This window comes from Ischnura elegans, chromosome 5, assembly GCF_921293095.1.
Source record: "Ischnura elegans chromosome 5, ioIscEleg1.1, whole genome shotgun sequence".
NCBI lineage: Eukaryota > Metazoa > Arthropoda > Insecta > Odonata > Coenagrionidae > Ischnura > Ischnura elegans.
The window spans coordinates 93,288,603-93,313,974 of NC_060250.1; the positions used below are offsets into that span (position 1 = coordinate 93,288,603).

The window sequence follows — 25,372 nt, forward strand, 5'->3', positions numbered from 1 at the left end:
AGGAATCAATAGACTCGTAAGGATCATGCTGATTGGATAAGCGTTTAAAAACCTGACGGGAGAAAAAAGTATTAACAAGAGCAAAGTGTGTCCCTTATCTTTCAACTAATGAGCTGATACACGTTGTTTCGATTGAGGTAGCTCTCACGCACGTAGTAAACATTTCATTCCGCACATGAACTTCGCGCCGTTCGCGGCTGGCAATGTTACCGCGGTCGCGGTCAAGCGGCAATGCTCTTATAATATCCGCTGGTAGTCAGATCGTCAATGGGATAGGCGTAGATCCGCTCCGCAGTCGCGTGCCTTACGGTAAACGGCGGTTTAGATTGACTGACAAGGTGCTAAGAGGTTGTAATCTCACGTTCAAGATGACATGCTTAAAATACGGAATAACCGATAAAAGAAAGACCCGAAGAGAAGAAATCGAACTCCCCGTGATTTTGTCTAGCAGAAAACACAGCCGAATATAAGTGTTTCGATTTAAAGTTGAGCAAATAATTATAATTGCAATGTAGATCCCCGCAGAATTTAGAGGAAGACTTGTCTGAGTTTTGATATCCCACCGTCTTTTTTGCTGTTTTCTGGAAAAATTATATGTACACTAAGCGTATCTACGTCGAAGTATTCACACCAGAATTATGTTCCGTGAAAACATGATTCAGCTGATGTCATTGAAAGCAACAACCAACATGTTGTGAATCGGAAAGAAATACTTTCTTGGGTATATAACGCTCAAGTATCTGATCTTATGTAGTAATATAGAACAATCTTAAAATTGGCTAATTGTATCATTTTATCTCACTTTTATTCCCCCTAAAAGATTTTGGTCGCCCACAGGTTCACTTGAATACATTTCTTTGGGATTTTTTTGCGATGAAAGAACAATGAAATACAAATAGACATGAAATATGCGTGAACATAAGCATAAAGCGCCAAAAGTTAGCGCAATGAATGCAGTCAAAAAATCATTTATGAAAATAAGGGCTATCATCCTGTGACATTTCGATATATCAACTATAATTCAGGAGTCCAGAGAAGATACAATTGCATGCTATAACCAGCAAAGGAAATAAATGCATGGTAATGAAGACAACGTTTTCGACATGTGCGATATATAATGGCAAAAAAATTACGCCTGACTGTGTGTCTCAGTCTTAGAACTGCTTCGAGCAAGTTCAAGTGACGAAATTGAAAGTAGAAATACTAGTTTCCAAGCGGTACACGTAGGTGTCCCCAATAAATGATCGTTGCTCTGCATGTCGATTTAGACAACGATTTTAACCCAAATAAGGCTTCACTAGAGAATGGAGATATGGCCAATATATACTCTCTTTTAAGAAAACCTATCAATGGAAACAAACGTTAGCGTCACACCTAACGGATACAAAACTTGAGTTGATAGAATCTCCGTGAGGCAGTCACCTGATGATCGAGACTACACTGAACCATTTACATTGATGTCCTTGGGATGTGGGGCTATTATTAATCACAGGTTTTAGCGACACGCAACTCTTCAATGGAGGATTTATAATGTTATTGTGCCATGCATGTCGTAAAGGTTGGCAGTGAGAAAAAGAATTGATGTACATTGTTTAGAGTAATTATCACTCCCTATTAACCCATCCATTCTGCCTTTTTAGTGACGCATTTATCATTGAAAACTTACGGTTTGATCTTAAAAATATTTCAGAGGATAATGGGAATCAAAATATCTTTCCACGAAAATTGGCATTTCGCCAATAGACCTCGAGGTGCAAAAAATATAACGCTCAAGTAATTTATTCCTTATTGAATTAGATACTTATTGTATAAGTGAGTAATCGGCTTTAAAACTTGAGAAACGAATGCCTTCCTCTTATCTTTTCAGTGCGTTTCCTCTTCTAAAATTAATAAAATTTACGTATTCATATCTCAAGGACAGCAAGAAAAGTTAGAACGAAGGCAGATGAGGAAAGGAAATCAGGAACACGTGGCAAAAAAAATGTTTTTGTGTCAGAGGTTTTATGGCATAAAGAGAAGCTTGCCCGTAAGGCCACAAGTAATACGTGTGATACTGGTTGCAGCATAACTATGAGAGGTAATTTATTGCGTATATTCAGTGAATTTGTGATGATATTCTTCCTAAATGATTGAATAACATTCAAGGACAAATGCTGTGACTAAGAAATTAAATTCAAACATGAAAATATCAGCGAATTGCCATAAATTTATAAATGAATCTGGTATTAACTTTCCAATTACCTGGCAAACTTGAATCACGTGGAAGACATACTGATTAGAAAGAAACCTACTTCTTGAATTTGAATACGCGTATCTCTTTTTTATACTCAAGAATAACACCTCATATCACGAAGCTATCTTAAATCTCACTAACAAGGAATTATTTACTCAATGCAGGTCTCAATGAAAATAATTTTAAAAATCTATAATAATGAATGACTTTCACTGATAATTATAACGCCTATTTAACTAAAAATTAAAATGACAGGATAGGGATATTTTAAGGCAAGTAAATCCATTAGTCATGAAATTTTTCATTAATTTCACCTTTCTCCGTTACAGCGAGTTTAGACCGGAATCACCAGGACTGTGTCACAATTTGCTGAAATAACATCCATTTACATATTCCCGTATTGTAGCTAAAATGACATGATGGATAAATTGCATCACAAGGCCTTATTGGAAATACTTATGGAAACGTGGCTCTGTTGTGTAGTAACGATTCTTTAATTAATTTTAGATAATCCAAGGTTGAAATCTCCACGGATTACTGAAAATTATTTATATTTTCTGAACATATATTTATAAAAGTATTGCAAATTTCCATGGCTTTGCATTAAACAATATCTGAAAATAGGGAAACGGCTTTGGAAAAGTAAAATATAAGTGCTTCTACGAAAAATCTAAAAAATGCGGCATTTGGAAGGACTTGGAAATTGGCCTTAATTAGGATATATGGGTTTTCATGTTTATAATGAATAATTACGGAGGCTTCCGCGGTGAGTTGATTGGTGATAGTTTTCCGGGTTCATTCCGCGTTGATTCTTGTTTTGTAGACGACAGTTTCGGGCGCGTTCCAGCTTCCGTCTTCGGGTCCAAAAACCCGAAGACGGGAGCTGGAACGCGCCCGAAATTGTCGTCCACAAAGTAAGAATCAACGCGGAATGAACCCGGAAAACTATCACCAATTTATAATGAATACGCTACATTATAGCTGGGGAAAACTATATCGATCTAAACGCAATGATGACCCCTACTTGATTAGATGTAGAAGCTTCATTTTTAAAAGTTGCGAGAATAATTGCAACCTATTTACAATTCTAACTAGTTGCTACAAAATTATAGCTGGAATTTGTCAATTGTCTAAAATGCGCAATAGTAAATGAAGTCACGCGAAACTAGGAACATTATTTGCCACTATTACGTTCTCTGATTGTATTCTCTCGAAGCATTTCTATATTAATGAACGCTTGGTTCATATTCCGTTTCATACGGAAATATGAAAATCATAAACCGCGGGAAACATTTTCGACGTGAACACTATTACATAATGAATGGTATACATTAAAATGTAGTTTTTATGATTTTTAATTAAATAAATAAAGCCCAGATCGAAAAAAAATTACACCAAATAAATAAGACGGTCAAGATCAGAGCATAAAACCATTTTTCGTAATATTGTGACGTATATTTGATGGTTTTCTAATTACCGAGGGAGGAAAAATAATTTAAGATTGAAATAAATCTGACTTCCTCTTTTGGCGCTGTGAAAATTCCAGGAGATGAAGGCTCCGTTATCATCATCCATTAAGATAGGCCAATAAGGAAATATGTATTCTAAGAAGGAAATTGGCTGAAATATAAATAATGCATTCGAGTAAAGTATCTTAGGACAAGAAAAGGTAGACAGAGTTGAATTTCTACTAATTTAGACTGAATTCTGATATAAAATTCGAACTTCTGCATTAAAAGTCCTGTAAAAAAAAATAATACGCCGTTCAAACGGAAAGGAGATCAATCATTCATATCAATCAAACACGAGTTAAAGGTTAATTATACTTTTCACTCGATTTTGATGTCACCAAAGGGTTTCACTTACTCATCATATGTTGTAAATGGAATTAGAGGTATATGGCTCTGAGAAAAATAGCCTGTAACATCTTTCCAATCCTGTCAGCTTGTAAAAATATTTAGGAAAAATTTCATAAATAAGAATCTCTTAAGACTCTGACCTCACTTAACTTCGCGAGTGCTATGGACTATCTAATCCGCACAGCCAACAATAAAAACGAAACCCTTTTTGTATCTTCAGCCATTCACGGCGTCACTTGAATCTGTAACCAAATTGCCGCATGGTGTGTTGACTGCAGTCCAAATCCTCCTTTTACTGTGGGTTCCAGTGCTGAGGCGAAACACGTATTCTCGAAGGTCTCTTGGATGACCAAAAACTTGGCTCAGGAATTCATTTCCTTTTGTACTCAATTGTCTATGCACAGTTCTAAAAAAAACTTCACCACATTTTTTTCGCTGTTTAAACGAAGGTGCATGCTTTGTCTTAGTTATAAAAATGTGAAATTTGCATTTTAAATATTGAAGCAAAAATTAAAATTCAATACAAAAAAACTGCATTTTTACTACTAGCCTTGGAACTAGTTTCAACGCATTTGCATCATATTCAGATGCTTAGAGTAAATCATCTCAAATGAGATTGATAGTAGCAGTGGTGGATCTAGATAGGGTCGAGGGGGCTATAGTCCCTCCCTTGGGTATCCGTATTGACTACTGGATACTTGTTTTGACACTAGATAAAATGATAATTTTGTTCAGGCCCCGCCACTGCTGGGAGGTTACCCCCAACTCCCCACCCATAGCCCCCTTGTAGCGTAGACATTTAAAGAAATTTAATTTCGTAGGGGTTTCTGGGTTTAAAACTACCCCACCCCTTCAGCCTTCAAAAGAAGCGCCAAAAACGAGTAAGATGGACTCAATAAATAACTTATGATAAAAATTCGTACAAAATTACTGTTTTTGAGTCCTAAATATCACGTTTTCAGCATCAAAAATTCCATAATTTTCCGTGGAAAGGACTCCCATTTGCTCTGTGGTGTTTTCCGTACGCATCGGAATTGCACCGAAACCTCCAGTAATCCCCTAATCCATTTCAAAATCCACTTAGCACTACACTACGCCACTTAGCTCCCCTTGTCCCTATCCTGGATCCTCCCCCGGTAGTACCTAATTGAAGATGACGCCTGATGGTACGCCAAATATTAAAGTGGACATACAGAAGTCTATTTTAGATTATTGAAACTTTACGTACACCAGCAAAAATCCACAAAATATCATAGCCATACAGTGCATGTAGAACGCTATCGTCTATAGATGATTTCGGGTATTGATTCTCCAATCAAATGTTTTCCGAGGCAAGAAGTCACCCCTTGTAAAAATCGATGACTCTTCGAGTGGTATGCCAGATCGAAAGAGAATCCGGTTTTCGTGGGGGGTATACATTATCATTCCATCGTAATTCGGCCTGAATTCAGTGATTCCAAATGCTCCATCTCGGCGTATATTGCCCCTATCGTCGAGCTTTGTGCATAAATTTGGTCCGAAAGATCAGCGAGTCAAGCCGAGAGGACCATCTGCCGGAATTTATTTGTTCGAAGAGATTTCACAGAGAAACGGAGTAAAAATTCCGACGTCGAGAAAATTCCAAAATACAGCCTAAGTTTCAGACTTAGACACTAAAAACATGGCGTAGCAAATGGTATTAATTTTTCGGGTACTGTAGCCCAACATAGACAAACTTATGTTAAGACGATAGCAGTCCATCGCAATAAAATGTAGAAAACAGCTACAGAATAAATATTTAAGTTTGAAAAAGAAAACTGGTTTCAGATGATTCACATAATAATAGCCAATTAAAAAGTATATCTTAGCCATGATATCAAGCTACTTTGAGCTGAAAGCAAATTAGTTAAAGTTATTGAGACCCAAAATTAACTAATTTAGATGATAAAATCCTTTCAGTCGGCTCAGACTACTTGAAGAATGAATGTGGCAGGTATGAAATATGAATTATATAAATACTTTTAACTTAACAAATGCAAGCAAAACTGACAAAATATCTAAAATAAAAAAAACGAATAATAAAATCTAACTATAACAAACTCATTAAAGTGGATATATTCTACACCTTTTAAATATTACATCTACATTAGTTCCACAGTATCTCGCCTCATACCGTGGATTTCATTCGAATCATTACCATATTAATTTTGCGAATGTCTGTGAATTGTTAAATTTTAGATGGTATTTCTTCTTTCCAAGCTCAAATACTTTCCCTGACTTTTCACCCGAGGGTGATTGATGGTATAAGGAAGGTAGATAGCGAAAATTTCCGCTGTATTTCCAGAGTAAAATTAAAAGTCAATGCACTGGATAATTTATGCGTAAAAATTTCCCCGCTCATCTTTTAACTCTGCAGATGAACGACAGGAAAAAAATATTAAGCTCCAGCGGATTGAAAGTGTTTTCCTGCGAGATCTAAAAAATTCAATGAGCACAACCATTGACTCCCAGGAAAAGCCTCCGAAAGTAAATTATGGTGACGCAAACTACATGAATTTTGAAAACAATGCGCAGAAAATGCACTGGTGAAAGATGGTGGTACCAGTCCTCATTTTATAAATTCTGACGTCGTCAGCAGGCACACGACCTTCAACGAAAAGACGAAACATCTCCCCACCACGAGAATTTTACGAGTGACCCAAAACACTATAAAGCCCAATTATTATGCCTCCAAAAATAAAAGGGAAAAAAAACTTAGACCCATAGGTGTTCGTAGAATGGGTATGAATTAACGAAATCATTTGAACCTTTATGTGCTCATTAGCAAAAAACATATAAGGTGCATGACTCTACCAATATAACAGCAGTAATGATGAATAAAGGACCGATTACCTCCTAAAACTGAATACAATTTTAAAAAATTAAGCATGAAGAATGCTCACTGCCAAAATATGCAAGCGTAATTGTCCCACGAACATATGCTGTTGAAGCACAAGCTCAAAAACTAAAAATAGGTTCTCTAACCCTAACAGAAAATAACGCCATTGTTTTCGCAAATGACCTTGGAGTCTCTTGAATACATACGAGTAATGTCTCTAAAACAACTCATAAAACGGGAGAAAAGCCACTCTGATAGCAGGAATCCCGAAAAATTGGGCGGAAAAGACAGAGACGATGGTTGGAGGACGCGTCCTGGCCGTATCAAACCTGTCACCGTCAGCTGAAAAACGACGACCTGTGCTGAAAAAAATCAGAACTCTACCCCCACCACGATAGCTTTACAAGCAAACATTGCCCCCGACCTCCTCCTCCAACCAACCCCTCCCACCACTGTCGTCTCCTCCGCCGCTTCCTCGGCCTCCTCCTACTCCGAGGTCTGCTTCTTCGGACGACCGGCCGTCGCAAAAAACATTCACCTCCGACATGTCCGACTCGGCGGACGTGGACCTCCACCGGGAGTCCCTGGTACCCCGGGCGGATAAAGACCAGAAGCCGGAGAAGTCGGTCCCGCTCTTCTGCGGACTTAACTGTTTCGTTTGTCCCTTTGTCGCCGACTTGCGCAGGTCGTCGGTTCGGGCGCTGTTCCCGACTCCGCCGGACGGCGATGAACCGATCGCCGATGGGGGACCTCAGGAGACCACGCCGGAGCCTCCGAAACCGTGGAGGCCCTACCCGAAGGCCCTCGAGCTGGCTCTGTCCGTGGCCTTCGGTGTGGGCGCCTGGCTGACCGTGAACGGGGTCTTCGTGGAGCTGCCCATTCTGGTCCAGGCCGCTCCGGAAGGATGGGCGCTGCCGTCCCATCTGTCGTTAGCCGTGCAGGTGGCCAATTCCGGGCCCATCCTCTACGTCATCCTCCTCCGGTTCTCCAAGAGGGTGAGTATTCCTTCCGGTCACGTCTCGGCATCGGCGTGAACCGAGTCCATCATTAACGTTTTCGCAATCGTATTTCCTCGCAGGTGGCTTCCGTCTCCTCTCCCATGCCATGAATTTTAAGCGTATAGGTCCAAAACCGGCCGAACTTGTACTCAATGAGACCGAATTAGGTTAATCTGGATTGAAAACTTCTATAAAATGTATGCTGGCGAGGAAACTTAAGGGAGATGTACCAAAAAAAGTGTTTCATTGGGTGATCAATATAGTAATCCATAAAAAAAAACAAACGTGGTAGAGTACCGATGATGATGATACAATTTGTAATTGGCGAAGAAACTTTACAGAAGTACGTATGACATACTTCTGTTTAAATTTCACCTTAGCACCCTTCTGTGGCACACTCGCTTCCAGCATCAAGATGATGGTTGCTCTGTTAGGCTAACTTAACAGCGGGAGAGAGAAATTAACTTTTGAGCCGCGTTTGACTGTATTTACTCTCAGGTCGTTGCCATGTCCCTGCGTGCCTAGATTGTCGAATGTCTGTGCACAAAAGCCGGGCAAGCTTTTATCTACGTGCCTGAGTAAAGCCACATTCGGAAGAACTTAAGTACTTCAATCACAGCACTATCGAAGATCAATCGCGAAACGAATTAAGAATAATTGGGATATATAGAGTTACGACATTGAAAAAAATATCTATTTTTTAATTTTGTCATTTACAATACCACCGAAAACGTCACTATATTGGCCATCAAGTCTTTTTCAGAAAGTTAACAACTAATCATACGCGTAAAACCACTCCCTGGATGGGGAAAACTACCCAGACGGGACTCGAACCCGCGACCCTTTGGCAGGCGCGGACTTTACCCAGCTGCCACCAAGGCCGGAGGGGTAAACTCTTAACTATTCTTAGACCTCACTATCATTCATTCTACTGGTAAATTTCAAAAGAAATTCGAACTAGTCTCCACAAATGACTATCCTGTTTCTTGAAATACCATTTTAAGTCAACTCTCGTATCCGATTTAGACTAATTTGGAAAGGAGTTTCCCTCTTTTGCAATACAGTCACCTACTTTAGAGCATTGGCCTGATGGACGAAGGCAGAGTTGCCCAGAACTAAGCTTTGGGCGAGGGAAATTCACTTTCGGGTCGCGTTTAAATGGCGTGTCCTTATATCTGGGGAGACGTTTCAGGTAACGTCATACGATTTGCGTGCCAAGAATTTTAAACGTTTGTGTCTACAACGGGCCAAGTTTTTTAAATCACGCACTCGAGAAGGACTAATCTAGATGTGCGACTTCCTGTTCTCTCATGCACCAGCCCACTCAGGACATCAACCCGAGGGTTAGTTTGATAAAAAATAGTAGAGATCATCCCGAAGTGAGTAGCTTGCGAACTCTATTCCCAATTTAAGGGGCTCACTTGCAACCACCAATCCACAAGCCATATTAATACCCACGAAAGTTTGAGAAGCAGGAAACCTCATGGCTAATACCTTTTTGCAATAGAGTGCTCATAAGCTATCGCGAAAGAACTTAGGGAAGGTCACTGCTCAGACGGCTAAAAATTCGATTTTTTCTGAAAACTGCACTACCACAATACACGTAAGTTAACCTTACCCATATTTTAAAATTTGTTTTACAAGTTTATATCGAAGAACAATACTCTTAAGTTTTAGTTTTTCCATACCACTTTGATTTTTTGACATAAGAGAGATTATCATGGAGAACTTCAGTATTTTTATACCAATAATAAAAGAAGGTAAACACGAATTTTAGTTCACATCTTCCCCAGCAATTTCTAATATATCTGCTAAAATATGTATAATAATATTCTAAAATAATTTAATTTTTATGATTTTCTGAAATCATTTTCGATCAACCAGAACTATGGATTTTTGGTGTTCGGTGTATCCAGCTATTTGTGCACAAATATGCTTCCATGGTGCTCCTTGCATTGAATAAGGACTCATTGGAGATCTAAACACTCCTCGTTTCATCTAATGTAGTACAGCACAGTTAAAATGAAGATATGCGTAAATGTTAGCATGATAGGAAGGTTTGTCATAGAGTTAGATAGTCATCTTTCGTGTTCCCTACGCGCACATGCTGATAAATGACAACACATTTCAACCGGCATCCTCTTCCGGTCGAATTTCTACCTTTAAGCCCCTAAATACGCCACGAGTATATCGGATCCGGTGCAGAAAGACTTAATCCGTGAACTTAATAAAAACAAAGAAAAGCTTCGCGATTCACCAAAAACTACTGCAGGCGTACAGAAAACGTCACATAGATGTTAAAGGAATTAGAATGACAGCCGCTAGAGATTCGGAGGCTGCGCACTAGGCTTAGATTGCTTGAGCAATTGAGAACGGATATCTTTAAGAGCGACACGGAGAACATAATATTAGAGCCCCACTAGATTTACAGGTCAGACAGAAGCGATAAATTGAGAGAGGTGTTTTGCCGAACGGATAGATATGGGTATTCGTTTTTCCCCCGAGCCATAAAGGACTTAAATAAATGCTAATCATAATTTCGCATTTCCTTTTTATGAATGAACGGATGGTGTTCTAACACCTGTGACGTCGGGATCCCTCAAATAATATAAGCTTCCCACAAATTATTCAATTCGGCATTGCCCCTCTTTATTACATGTCTTCCATCTAAAACTTTCTTTCAACAATCCCCTTCTTTTTATCAACAACACATTTCGTGGGCGCGAAAGTCTGAACACTTAAAACATCGTTCTTTTAAACAAGCAATAAAAAAATCTAAAACATCAACCTAACAAAACATACTTTGACATATTGATGGCTAAGTTCTAACAACACGTATCTCAAAAATAGCAACTTTCCAGGAGAGCAAAAGAAACAATTTACATTTTTAATTCTACGCTGAAATGAAAAACCAAAAACTCATAAAACTGAAAAAGAAGCACACATTTGCAAACAAAGAGTTGTTTTTTTGCATGAATTTTATTTTATTAATGTCATTACACTTTGTTTAAGATAACTGTCTCAAATCTGCCGAATTTTGAGATATGTGTTGTTACAACTTAGCCACCGATACAAATTAATACGATAAAAATCCAAATAATACACGAAATTAAATAAATAAAGTTAAATAAAAATGGACTCGAACAAGGCACTGTGTTACACACCCACTACCACACGCCTATTATGGCGGTTGCAAGGTGGTATGTAGATGAGCGATCAATATTATTTTACCCAATGCACTGGACAGGAAGGAAAACTTGAAACTTATCACTAACACTGAAGATGCCTACTGCTTCTCAATCTATTAGCGACCCTTAGATATATAGCGGTGTCTCCTCTCTCGTTGAGACGTTCCTGGATGAGGAATAGTTGACTTTTGCCCTCCTATCTTTTCCATTCTACCGTTCGTCTTCCTTCCGTCCCTGAGCCAGCATGTTATAGATACTTGCTCTTGATATTTGCTCAACGTGTTTGTTCCTCCGTCTACTCCGCTAGACTCTACCGGATATTTATCCTTTAAATCGATTCGTTCAATTTTTTTCTCAGTTTGTGAAAAGGACTTCCTGACCCTTGAGTCATATCTATTAGTAGAACCGAGAATGATAACGATTCAAGGGGAGCCGATTATACACATTGATTAACGATATCGGCAACGTACAAATACGAGATTTCATCTGGTTTTAGGCATGGAAATAAATAAAACTTAAGAATGAATTTCATATCCAGATTCATTGAATATATTCAGTAATTAAAGCTTGTATAAGCACGATCCAGTGGTGCTAGGACAAAATTGTGTCGAATCTTCACCGAAAACAAACAGCACTTCTAATGGACACGAATGCGACCCAAATTATCTACTCCTCGCCTGCCAATCTGATGGTATCGGGTTTGAACCATATCTGTTATAAAATGAATCTCCGAGACAAAACTGAACCTCACGAAAGGAAGTACATAATTAAACACAATATTGCTTCCTATTGACACCACCGCGCCTTCATTGACTCTGATCGAGGATGCTGTTTGGTTACGTAGAGAAATGAACTAAATCGTTTACACTCTATGCTAAGTCTTTTGTGTAGTCTCCTTTATTAATAGAAAAGGTAAATTATAATATAATTACTGAAAATTTATAATGGAACCAGTGGAGATATTTATAGCCTTACTGATCAATTCCAGGCTTGACGAGCGAAAAAAAGTTTCCTGCTACCGAAAATGATTACCAGGGGTAGGTTCAGATATCAGGTATTTTCGTTTATCTTCAAACCTATCGATAATATTTACCAACTTATAAATTTTTATTTCGAGGAAAATTTCAGGATAGCAAGAGAGTTTTTATGTCCAATTATAGGCATTCACAATAATTACCGCCCTATCCAGGTTATCACTTTTCACGAGTGAAAGTTGAAAGAAATAGTCATGATAGCTCAATTGATGATATCATAATAAGGAAAGCGCAACTATTAACGTTCCGCTATTTCCTCAACTCTATTGCATTCTTACGTCTGTCCCAAAGACGAATCTCAATGGCAGTGGCAAACAGGAACTCAAGGACGCAGGTAAGGGATATGACTACAAATGCGATTTTAATATGAAATCCACGTGTGAGTACACATAACGGAAATAGCATCAGGGAAATACGAAAGTGCGCTTGCGTATATAATGGTTACGATCAAATCTAATAATGAAAGATTGAATCACCATCTATTCATTGATTTTTCCGCTAAACGTTTCCATGAACGTCTGGATTGATAATTCAACGTCTCCCTTATTTTATCGATTTCATCGGGTGAAGAGTTCATGAACAGGAAGGAGCTTATGAGTGGACCGTTATGTAAGAGTTTAAATAAAAGGTTAATGAAGAGTCTGATGTGGAGTGTAGGGCTTTATGGAAACAATGACACTTAGGAAGGAGGAGTAAAGAAGACTGGAGGCGTTCTAGATGTGGGTGTGGCGAAGAATGGAGGAGGTGAAGTGAATGGGATGGAGGAGAAACGACGAAGTGATGGATATGGTGGGCGAGGGGAGGCAGCTTCTAGATAAGATACGGAGGAGCTACGGATGAGATACAGAGGGTATGGATGGAATACTGAGCGGGGAGGGGATGTTGAAAACAGTGTTGGAGGGTAGAGTATTGGGTAGACGAGGGAGAGGAAGGAAGAGAATAGGACATTTTTTAACATTAAATGAAATAATAAGGCTTATTATGAATTTAAGATGGTAGTGTATGAATGAAGGATAGGCTTCCAGAATACTGCATACGAACTCCATGGAAAACTACCTAAATTTGTAGAATACTTTAATAATAATAATCGGGCGAAGGATAATAGTGTTTCTTTAATCTTTGTGAGTCATGGAAAGATTGAAACCGTAGAGAACTAAAGAATTTTTAACCTCAGCCTACAGCCTTTTTTTTGACCGGCCGTTTTCTCCAGCGAACTCGAATATCCATGTGTGGTGAAACGATGAACTTTTAAAAGGTCGGACAGCATTTTTGTTTTTAAGAGAACAAGAAATGAAATCGACGGAAAAAAGAAAGAAGTTGCGAATCCAAAGAATTCACGCCGAAAATTGTTTCCGGTGAACTTCTTAACCTGACATCTTCCACACTACACTGAGAAACATGTCTTTCAAGATAGCAATCACCACTAGGAATGCAGTTTGACGCGACACCTGACGGGGAATGCACTTGAAATATCCACCTCGCTGTACTCTGAAACGAAACCAGAAACGGTTCTAAAATATATTACCAGGCTTTCACTGGGATTTGAGTCTTTAATCATAGAGGATAGTCACCATCACGACTAACTCCGTAACGTAAGCTTCGGGAATAAAAAACTATGCACAGCTACAATTTAAGTAGATAGATAGCGAATTCTTCGGTGGAAACTGGAAGAAACATTTTGAAGTTGTCAACTCGAACGGAATAATTCCTAGGATATAGTTTTTCGACTTTAATTTCAATAAAAATAGTTGTGCCATCATCAAAATTGTAACTTCATGTGCCGCGAAAAATCACTCAGGCATTTAAACCTAGGCCGAAAAATCAAAATCCGTTCAAAATGAAATGCTTATTTGAATAAGATAGTGACCACAATTGATAATTGCGCACAAATTGGAAAAATTCATGACAAATTTATATTCGATGCGAAAATGATAAAATTAGATCGAAGAAATTGCGTGCAAACAAATCACAACAAAATCAATTCAGGATGTAAACATTATTTCTGTTGAAAAAATCACTGAGAGATAATTTAAGCTATTTTTCACGTCCGCCTGCATAGAAGCACTATTTATCAGTGAGATATGAGTTATTTTAATTACCTAGACCTATATTCAAAACCCAGTTTTGAGGCAATTCGTGACTTGGATCAACGTGGGCTTTATTTTCCTCGGTCAGAGTTCCAGGACTACGAAAATAGTAGTCAATAAATTAACACTATATACAAGTAATAAAATAAATGCTACGGCAAAGCTAATCGTTATCATAAATTACGACGTATAGAAGAGATAAGCGACCTTCGAGCGTGATGAGGAACGAAGAACTTCGGGGAAGACAACATTCCAGTAGACGCGATTTTTCTTGATTTCAAAAAGGCATTTGATAAAGTACCCCACGGAAAGTTAATAATAAAACTGAAATCTTATGGTCTAGACGAAGATGTCATTTCCTGGATAAGAGAATTTTTGAGCGACCGCGTCCAAAGAGTAGTATTAGACGGTGCAGTCTCCAATGAGGTTAGAGTCACTTCTGGCGTTCCTCAGGGTAGTGTCATAGGCCCACTCCTATTCCTTCTTTATATAAACGTCATTGGCGAAGTAGTACACAGTAAGTTGCGATTATTTGCAGACGACGCTGTAGTTTACAGAGAAATCCGTTCCAGCAAAGATATAGATGAACTAACGAATTACCTTGCTGCTATCCAAGCTTGGTGCGATGCTTGGCAGCTAGAATTAAATTTGAAAAAATGCGTCGTAATGAATTTCTGGAAGAAGAGCAACTCCCTACAACGTAGCTATATAATTCGGGGTACCCAATTAGGGACTGTTGAATCCGTGAAATATCTAGGAGTTAGACTCAATAATGATCTATCGTGGAATAAACATATTCGAGAAATAACCGGTCAAGCTAATCGTAAAATGGGTTTTGTTAAAAGAATATTAGGAAATTGCGACGACAAAGTGAGAGAAATTAGCTACTTTTCCCTTGTTAGACCACATTTGGAATACGCTGCCAGTGTTTGGGACCCTCATGAAAAAGGCTTAAGAACAGAGTTAGAACGCGTGCAAAGAAGAGCTGCCAGGTATGTGAAAGGTCGTTACGATAGTCTTGTTAGTGTAACTGACCTCTTAGATAAACTCGGATGGGAATCTCTGTCTGACCGTAGATTGAAAAATAGACTAAACCTTTTAGATAAATTCAAGAGCAGTGTCTTTTCTGACGAAGTTAACCATATCTTACGGACGCCGACATACTACGGAAGATCAGATCATATAAATAAAATAAGAGAGATAGATTGTAGAACAGACAGATTCCGAATGTCATTTTTTCCTCGATCAATAAGAGATTATAACGGCAGCAATAGAACTCGTAAATAGATTGCATGACTTGTAGTGTAGCCTACTAACCTATGTAATAATTAATGCATGTTTCTTAATTCAATTATTATTTCTAACAGCATATAGTAGTATAGTTTGTTAGTATACGGGACGTTTTTGGACGGTGTGGTGTGCATGTGGGAGTCCAAATGCATGCTGCATGCTGGTGATTGATCACCCCCTGCCAAACACCCTAGAGGTGGCTCGCAGGGTATTATGTAGATGTAGATGAAGTGCACAGTCAAACCAAATCGTTGGTGCACTGACCCTAAGTAATAGTGATGTTTTAATGTGCATCTCACTGGGTTCGGCTTGTTTTTGCTCGAGAAAAGTATTTAGCATGGTTATCGCAATACGTTACATAATGGTCTGTTTATGCAAAAATTGCATGAATAATAACGAGTGAGGGGCTACGAATAGATTGGGATAGACAAAGCAGCAGACTAGGTTGTAGTAATAACGAACGATGCACGAAGAATTTTCTGAAAGAAAAATGATGTTGATTATATCCGTAAAAAATAAGGTGTACGAAGAAAGACTCTCTCTAGAGATGCCCTTCGACCATACATGAAGATACGAGCAGTAAGAGAATATTAAACGAGTGATTGTTTTCATCAAACGCCGGAATAAATGGCCCAGCCGTGTAGGAGACAGATGTTGAATAAGAAGGTGAGTTGCAGCTCATTTATTCTCAGACGGAATTAGAGTTTGATCAAGACGTTAGAAAAACGTAAGCTGGAGAATTAAAGGAATATGGAAGCGGAAAACGAAAAAGGACAAGGTAGCAATGAGGAAAGTGGAAGAATAATCTAACATGAAGTGAGAATGAAGATTCAGTACTGCTTTTTTACCCAAAATTTATCAACAGCGCTCAGTAGTTTTTGTCCCATTGAGATCAATATCAGCTTTATATTTTTCATTTTTTGGAAAGGTCCAAGGTCCTTTAGTCGGTTTAACGACATTTTTCTAAAACGCGAAAATTTCGCTAAAATTTCGTTTTTTTCATGAGAGCATCCCCTTGCCTGACAGTTTTCAGTCTGACGAAATAAGTCGACATCGCTCATGTGTATATTTAGTATATTATGTGTGAGGATACCCAAAGCTTTCTTCAAAAAATATAAAACGTTGAGTAATTACAGAAATGAGGCAACGGACATCAGTCTGTTTTCTTTCCAAAACTACGATTTTACCGGAATATCTAGTTCTCCGTAAACGCTTTAAACACAGTATCCTACCACACTGAGAATGAAGGGATATTTAGTAAATGAATTGTAGTGACGAATATTTCGGGAAGCTTTTAGTAAAAGTAAATTTTGGGAAGTAAAATTTTACAGAGTGTACTTGATAATGACGCCTCAGCGTCGAAACGCGTCGTGCCAATAAATAATTTTCCAGTGAAAAGTTACCAAGGTTGTGTATTTTCATTTCAATATAGATTTTCACAAAGTAAAAGCCGAATCAATCGAATGCGCTCAGTAGTCTTTCTACAAGAATCCTATTATTATGTTTAAAATAAGGCCACAAAATAAAATAAAGTTCCAATTACCTATACTTGATTGAATAATGAGCGCGGTGTCTATTTTTTAAGCATTCGAACTAACAAAAGCCAAAGCTACGAATTATGAAAATGTTATGCAAATGAAATAACCAAGATGATGTCATTAACAATTTCTCAATGAGACCACTTGATGGAATTACAGGAAATTTTCTTTGGATGCTGTGCGTTGAAAAATGTATACCATTATGGTTACGTACGCATCATTGTCAAGAAAGTTAGGCTCTAATGCGATTCTAGCCGTAAATACCGTTGCTGTTTCACAAACACTGCATAAAGCATTCAATTTAATGGGCATAAAATCATATCACTGACGCAGTACCATCATAGTAAAAGTTATTATGCTGAAAATGATTTTAATCGAAATATATTATCTTCCATACAAATTGGCTGTCGATATTTTGACTTCAAGAGTCAGGGCTATTTTATCACCACAAATATGCACGCTACCGATGAAATAAGGTAACTCTTTTGATATTCGAAAAGAAATTATTCCGAATTCCAGAGGTAAATTTCGGCCCAACCACCGATTTCTGCCGAAATCGCAAGAAAGAGGCTTAGTGGCACATATCTTGAAAAGGAACCCGGTCAAAAATTTACCGGTGAAACGGAAACTATTGCCCAAGAATGTGTAAATAGTACCGCAAACATTTTATTTTCTAAACCCTAATGGCCCCGTAAATGATCTTTGAGACAGAATGCTTAAATCTATTCAGCTTCAAATTCATGGGAAACCTAATCACAAGAGCAAAATCAAATGAAAGAGATTGAAAATATATAAAAATAAATGGTCAAATTAATAATAAACTGCCCATGCGACATTCAATTATTTCTCATAGAAATTGAAGAATTTATGGAGCTAAACATTAATTTTTTATCAAGCAAATGAAAGTCCAAAAAAGTTTGAGATCTCGTTTGGCTGAATGAGAAAGAATAAGACCAAGGTGAACAAGCCACAGAATTCTTCAATTCCCCTCCTCAAATTTCATAAAATGTCGAGACTGAGGAGAATATTTTGAAACCTGCTAACACGCGCCATTGGATAATTTCAACCGCAAGCTCATTATCTCCTCAAACCTGAATCGACGGGAGCGGAAACACAATTTTTCCCTTCACAGCTCAACGAATGTTTTATTTGCTTTCCTGTGATTCCAGTCACCACACGTGTCAACAAACACCTTTCCACTCAGAACATCGATGTCCTTCGCCGATTGTTTTTTCCACGTTCACCCTTGAAGAAGGGAAAGAGTTTGAAGACAAATGTGATGGTGTACCTATTGGTCACAGTTATTGATGTGGCTTTGATTGTCATGAAAACTTTGATTGTTGGTCATGAAAAGTAACGGGATCTCATGTAGTTGTTCCAACGTATTTACATCGTGAAAATCCTACTTTCCCTCCCTCTTTTATCTTAAAGTGTACTTTTTATAAAATTGCATAGACAAATGAATTGAATGGCCCCCGGCTTCTGATTATCACTCGCTCTAGATTCACTCTGCCAGCATGTAAAGGTCGTTTTACTCGGGGCACGTACTTGCACAATCTGACGTGTGTGCGAAGGCGCAGTCAAAATTGCGTCGTGTAAAGCGGTGAATTGCTAGAACACATGCGAGAATGCGTGTACGTGAGATGGCAAAATAGTTCTAATTTCATTCATGCATTCGCGAAATTCCAAGCCATTTTAGAAATTAATGCAGTTCTCACCTGCGCAATTCCGTACCCCGTGCAAAACGGCCTTAACACTTTGAGTAACGGCTGCTAATTTTAAAGCCCTTCTGAAAAATCCAGCCATTTTTTCTAAATTTGTACATTCTTTAAAACACAAGCATCAAAAATATATTTATATCGATGTATATTTCAGTAAAAATGAGACTTTTCTCTTCTTTATGAATGAGTTGAATAACATTTATTGCTAATTTTGAAATATACAATTTAGCAATGAAAACCTACTGTTTTTGAAAAATAAAAAAGTTGCAACATATGATGCACCGCCATAACATGCATAACAATTTTTATTACACTCAATTTGAACTATTTAAAGCATGGAAATCATAAAAAAAGTATTGTTCCAACCAAAGCATTATAAATCCTGGATGACAAAAAGGGTCACTGCACCCTCAACGAACGGTTCTTTCCGCAAAAGAATTTTCACACCAAGTGGCCTAAGATAAGGATGCCGGTAGCTGCAGAGGACTTTTCGTCCTCAAGATATTAAAAGAACTCTTTTTCCATCGAGGATTTGATTTTTGAAATTACAGAACCACTACCCAGACGGCACAGAATCCTCCGTATCTAATTCGTATGCAGATAGTATCCATTGACTATCGCTTCGTCGCTTTTTGTCAATGGATACTATCTGCATACGAATTAGATTCGGAGGATTCTGTGCCGTCTGGGTAGGCAGTATAGTGGAAAAGTACCACGAGCGAAATATTACGGCTTCACGCGTACAAAAGCCAATTAAATAGAAATACGTAAATTACGTCCATGGCAATTTTCAGAAAGATTAACAGGACGTAATATTACGTCCATGGCCCGCAAAGTGTTAAGGGGAAGGAGGGAAGCCCCACAGGACTAAGGAATGTCGCTAGAATCAAGAAACGCGAGGCGCGCCTGGCGGGCAGGGAGTCGGGGGTCGTGCGGCGGGCACCTTTGAGGCAGCGTTTCGTTATAAGGGAATCGGTATACGACTAAACGGCTGAAATATTCAGTTCAGATTCAGGCGCCTCAGGCACGGATATCCGACGTCACATGAACCTGGAAATTTTTATATTTTTTTCAACATTTAGCACATTTTATGATCACGGATTTTTAAATCGGATTATTTTGAAAAAATAAGCGCCGGTCTAATGTGGAAATCTTCCTCACACTATTGAAACAATATGACGTGAAAAAATACATTGATTGTGAATGAATTATTTTTTCGAAAAATTAAAGTAAGGCATTATAGTCGGAAACGAATGCCGATTAATAGCAATAGCATTACTTATAACGCTTTCCCTCAATTCCTCGTTATTCCCATCGGAAATTTTCATCAAAGGTCGGTAGAAAGGCCAAAGGAAATACAAAGAGGAAGAGACCTTCACGTGCACCGGATATGTATTTTATCATCTCGTTAAAATTGCTGTTGACACATGAACTGGAAAATTATGACCAAATCTTATGCTTAAAGGAGTATATTTTCCTACAAACCTACATCCTAAATTTTCGCCGTCACAGCAATAATCAAGAGTCATTCATTCAAATCACCAAATTCATCAAATATTCATTGAGGGGCACTCGGATGAATGAAAACTAAAGAATTAAGATTCCCAAAATATTCGTCACTACAATTCATTTACTAAATATCCCTTCATTCTTAGTGCAATAGGATACTGTGTTTAAAGCGTTTATGGAGAACTAGATATTCCGGTAAAATCGCAGTTTTGGAAAGAAAACAGACTGATGTCCGTTGCCTCATTTCTGTAATTACTCAACGTTTTATATTTTTGAAGAAAGCATTGGGTATCCTCACACATAAAATACTAAATATACACATAAGCGATGTCGCCTTATTTCGTCAGACTGAAAATTGTCAGGCAAGGGGATGCTCTCATGAAAAAAAAACAAATTTTAGCGAAATTTTCGACTTATCGAAAAATGTCGTTAAACCGACTAAAGGACCTTGGACCTTACCAAAAGAAGGAAAAAAATAAAGCTGACATTGATCACAATGGGACAAAAACTACACGAAAATTCAAACTGTATCAATTGTACAGCCACAAACGAACTCGTCAAACAGAAAACTGACTGAACAATGGTTACCATAAGTGGCTATGGGTCCCGAATCGATGCGTAAAGCCACGCCCACTACGATCGCAAATCAATCGTGTATAAAAAGGAAATGTATTCACGAAATACACTGTTTCCAATTGTAACTAATGATATACTTTAAAGTTCCGTTTAAAAAATCCTTTTTTCCTAACGGTTGGCCCTGAAACCACCGAGTATATAAGTAAATTTCCACAATATGTGATGCTCTCCGTCGCTTATTCAGATAACCTATCATGGAAGGGCATCGCTTGCATTCTTAGTCACAGATTAGTTCCTCGTTTATTTTTTGGGGGAATCTGCCCCCACCACTTCCGAAAATCCGGTCACGTTCATTTGGTAACTAATTTATTAATAAGTAATATGTGATTAATACAACTATTCAAAAAGTATCGTTTTCGTTTAAAAGAAAACTTATAGAACGGCTAAATTGTGTCGCTGAAATGACTATATGAAAAAATATCGAAAATCTAAAAAATCTGAAAATCGAAAAAAATATAAAGAAATATCGGGATAACTGACTGATTGATGGGTTTGTTTTTAACAACACCAGCATCTCCACATGCGGTTTTCCACGATTATCGACTGAATTTACTCTGGAGCTAATCGCATATCGAATGAAATACTTTTTATTCCCATTTTTTGACGTGGTATACAGATAAAATCCATCACCTGTTGCACAAGTGTACAAATTCATGCTGGAAAAATCGCACTTAAAAAGTTAAAACGCACTTATTTCTCATCCTTATTATTGCCTCTGGTGGGTCATAAATAGAAGACGAAGCGATTGGTTAAAAATTATTTCATTGCTAAGTATCGAGGACACTTGTGGTATATCGCCATGGCGACATAAACGCCTCGGCGATTGAGGCATTGTTCGTGCCTGTGGACAAGCTTCACTATACCTTCCTCCAAGGATGTTGCCGCCAATGGCCTCCAATGAATTTTGCCTTTGTACTGAAGGTCATCGTCCGTTTGACAACACTTCCCTCCTAGCCACATCTTCATTGCAGCGTAAAGTTGAAAGTCACACGGCACTGGGTCGGCATTGCACGGCGGGTGATCGAAAATGTCTCATTAAAATTGTTCAAGGAGCGGTTGGGCTGCATCAGCGCTGAGATTATCGGTAGTCATCATGTCTCCTCTTTTTGTTTTGAGTGGAAATGGACGTAATGTTTCACACCGTTTCAAACTCTAGCCACAGTGCAAAAACTTCTCTTTTATCGGCATAAAGTTCAAGAAATGTCAATGCTGAAGCCATTCGGCGAGTTTCCTGGCTGTCGCTCCGCAGTGCACCCTTGGCGGGAGAATGAATTGAGGCGGTGTAGTTAATGTGATTGATACTAACCTTAAACTAACAACTTACGATCAGAAATGACTTGAATGTGTGGTGCGGAGGCCACGCAGTTGCCCTATCAGCTCCGTACCCGCCTGTCACTTGTACAGTTTTTTTTGCTGAGCGACCGGAGGTTGAAAAAAAATACCGCCCTCGTGTTTAATTACCCTTAATCCTAATTTTACACCCCTCAGAGTGTCACGCCATGGTGGAGATTCCAATATTGATATAATCTATTCTTGAATTAAGTCAGGCCCGTGCTGGGCCGCCGGGACACCGGAAATTATCCCGGTGCGTCCCCGAGCCTGGAAATCTTTGGCGCCCACCTGCTCTGAAACTGAGAAATTTTGCAGTCAGAATACCAACATTGAGCAGTTAACTTGATTTCAAAGGTGTCTCATTCAACAGCATAATTAACACCGTCTCGAGTAAACAATACAACAATTAAAATTAATATAATTCATTCTGGATCATTCCGGTAGTCTTCTCCATGCATAGTGCTTGCGCCCTCTGCCCATGGACGTCCACCGCCCTAAGGAGGGGTGCGGCACGGGCCTGAATTAAGTCCCCCATACTTGATTTTAATACAGAATAATTTGAGCAGCGACTGAAAAGCAAGCATTTAGACGTATTTCCCAGCTGACACCCTTTTCTAGCCTTCACTTTGACCCAGAATTAGAGTCTCAGATTTGCGTGACTTCGCGATTGCATAGTGATAGGGAGAAACCACTTTAAATAACGAAATTATATGATCTTACGCAAATCCGATCATTTTATGCGTCCTTGTCTCACATGCATAATACCGAAGGTCGAGGTCTGGAATTCATTTCGCATCGCAGTGGCATATAGGCAGAGGGCCGCCGCTCACTGAGTCACATATTTACAGCTTGTTTCATTCTCAGCCTATCGCGAACGCTCAATTGGGTCACACTATTATTGCCGCCTTTAAAATCAGGCCATTCAATTTAAAATCGAACATAGCTAAGAATCCCGCCGAAGTCAAATAGTTTTTATGGCGAACTTCATCCTTGGTGTTTATAGCTAAGGAGTTTAAAGAATATTATCGGGACCAAAACCATAATATAGCTCATGTAAGTTAATATGAAATCACTGATTTTTATTAGTCCTTTGTGTCAGAAAGTTATAACCTCAATTTTAAGTATTACGTATAGAACAATGTGCTTCAATATAAGCATTAAATATGTAGGATTGCTTTCTGTGTGAGAGGAACGATTTAAATGTAACTCGAATTTTCCATCCTGGCTGACGCTTGCTGATGTATTTCCGGATCGAACTGAAATGTTTATAACAATATATCCAGCCATAGAGAGCTCAAAGCGTTCACATACCACATTATTTGCTATTCGAATATCTGGGTAAAAACATGGAATATGAAAGTTGAGCAGCTGTGATGTCATTTACTTTATCGTAAATAACATCTTTCAAAAAGCCAGGAACGAAGCCATCCTGTCAATCGGCGTCGCGTTATTCAGTTCGCTTTTCCGGTCTTAAGTAAAATTTGGGAACTAAATCCTTACAGTATCATTATTGACCCTACAATATTTTGCAATCCATAACTAAACAGACATTTATCTTCCCGCTGTCCCTGGTGCAATCAAGTTGTATCCCCGCTGAATCCTTCCTTCTGAGAAAGAGACACATGAATAAAGGGTGGGAGTCCTTGTGGCACAGTCCAAGTGGAGTAGCCCAACAAAAAGCGATTTTCGGTTTCTGCGCTTCCGATGAGAGCTGATTAGAAAAAAATCCCAAGCCATGCTTTACTCCTCTCCCGCTGACCTTGTCGTGTGTGGGAATTTTCTGATGGCTAATTCCGACTATGGAGTATAGATAAATGCTATTAATTTCGATAGCAAATTTTTCTTTAATAATCACGAGGGGCGATATGTATCACGATAGTAAAACAAAATTTTTATAAATATTTATTATTTTAGCATTTTCGATGTTAGATCACTCACTCAGTGATTCAACTCGAAGGTTGGTTTGGATAGGTAGGTAGGGCTCACCCTGACAGCCACAGGTTTATGAATTTCACACTTCAGGGTATGGAGTCAAATTCTTTCCCTGGGACATCTCGTGTTCCGAGAATTTTGTTTGGGGATATCCGAAGGGTTTACCCGGGATTTGAACAACCCCCTCCCTCGATCAGTAGTCAAGCTCTCTATCCAACGGGTTGCGATCCCCCGATGTTCGGTATTAATATTGAAAATGGGTATTTCAACGTTCCTCTCCGATACGACCATGAGCCCTCTGTTTATATATACTGACAATGACAAGAGAGCAATTTCTGCTTGAAATCGATATTATTCTACATAAAGAGGCTGTGGTCCAGCTCATTACTATTTTTTTGTAATCAGTCCATCACTTTTTATAGCACATAAACCCTTTTCCAACGAACTAACTCTCGTTCAGAGAGAACTCTCGGAAACAAAATAAAAGATACACCGAGTTGTATGTTCCACAAAATTTAATTGACCGACCCAGGTTTCGGCATGTACAATAAGCCATTTTCAAAACCTTGCAAAGGTTTATGTTTTTGTTTACACTGTCATTTTAAAAACCTTTGAAAGGTACAATGTACATGTCGAAACCTGGGTCGGTCAATCAAACTTTTGTGGCACGCACAACTCAGTGTATCTTTCATTTCGTTTCCTGTCACCAAGTTCCACCAAATATCGCCATCCAGTCTTAAGTAGAACTCTCGGTTTCTTCTCCGGGTAATTACCTGCATTTCTTGCGACGTCTAAAAAACGACTGGTTCTTCATCCTCGGGGGATCCTCTAGATGACATCGATTCAGAAGATCGCATTAGGATGAAGAACAAGTCTTCTTCGAAACGTCGGAAGACATGCAGCCAATTACCCTGTGGAGAACCCGAGAATCCTTTCTGAACCTGATACGCAAGGAAAATGTGTTAGTTTGGTTTTAATCATCAAACATGAAAAATATATGCATGGTTTAATGAATATTTTATGTGATTTTTAATTTCAATGCTCGTATTGCTAATTCTTTTGATGGAAACGGTGAAGAATTTATTTAATTGGACTGATTGCATGTTTATTATGATTGCGTATTTCATGACTGAAAACATACTACGTTAATTTAGCTCA

The 25,372-nt window shown here is 38.5% G+C and overlaps 1 protein-coding gene across 2 annotated transcripts in view; it reads left to right on the forward strand.

Moving 5' to 3' along the window:
• LOC124159271 (solute carrier family 52, riboflavin transporter, member 3-B-like) overlaps positions 1-25,372 on the forward strand; it is an 81,308-nt gene that overhangs the window by 37,226 nt on the left and 18,710 nt on the right. Inside the window, exon 2 of one of the 2 annotated variants that reach the window (XM_046534969.1) lies at positions 7,635-7,944. In XM_046534969.1, the coding sequence (XP_046390925.1) occupies positions 7,635-7,944 (310 nt within the window). Of the gene's footprint in view, positions 1-7,216; positions 7,945-25,372 lie in introns of those variants that run through there. The other variant, XM_046534968.1, reaches the window with a different exon arrangement.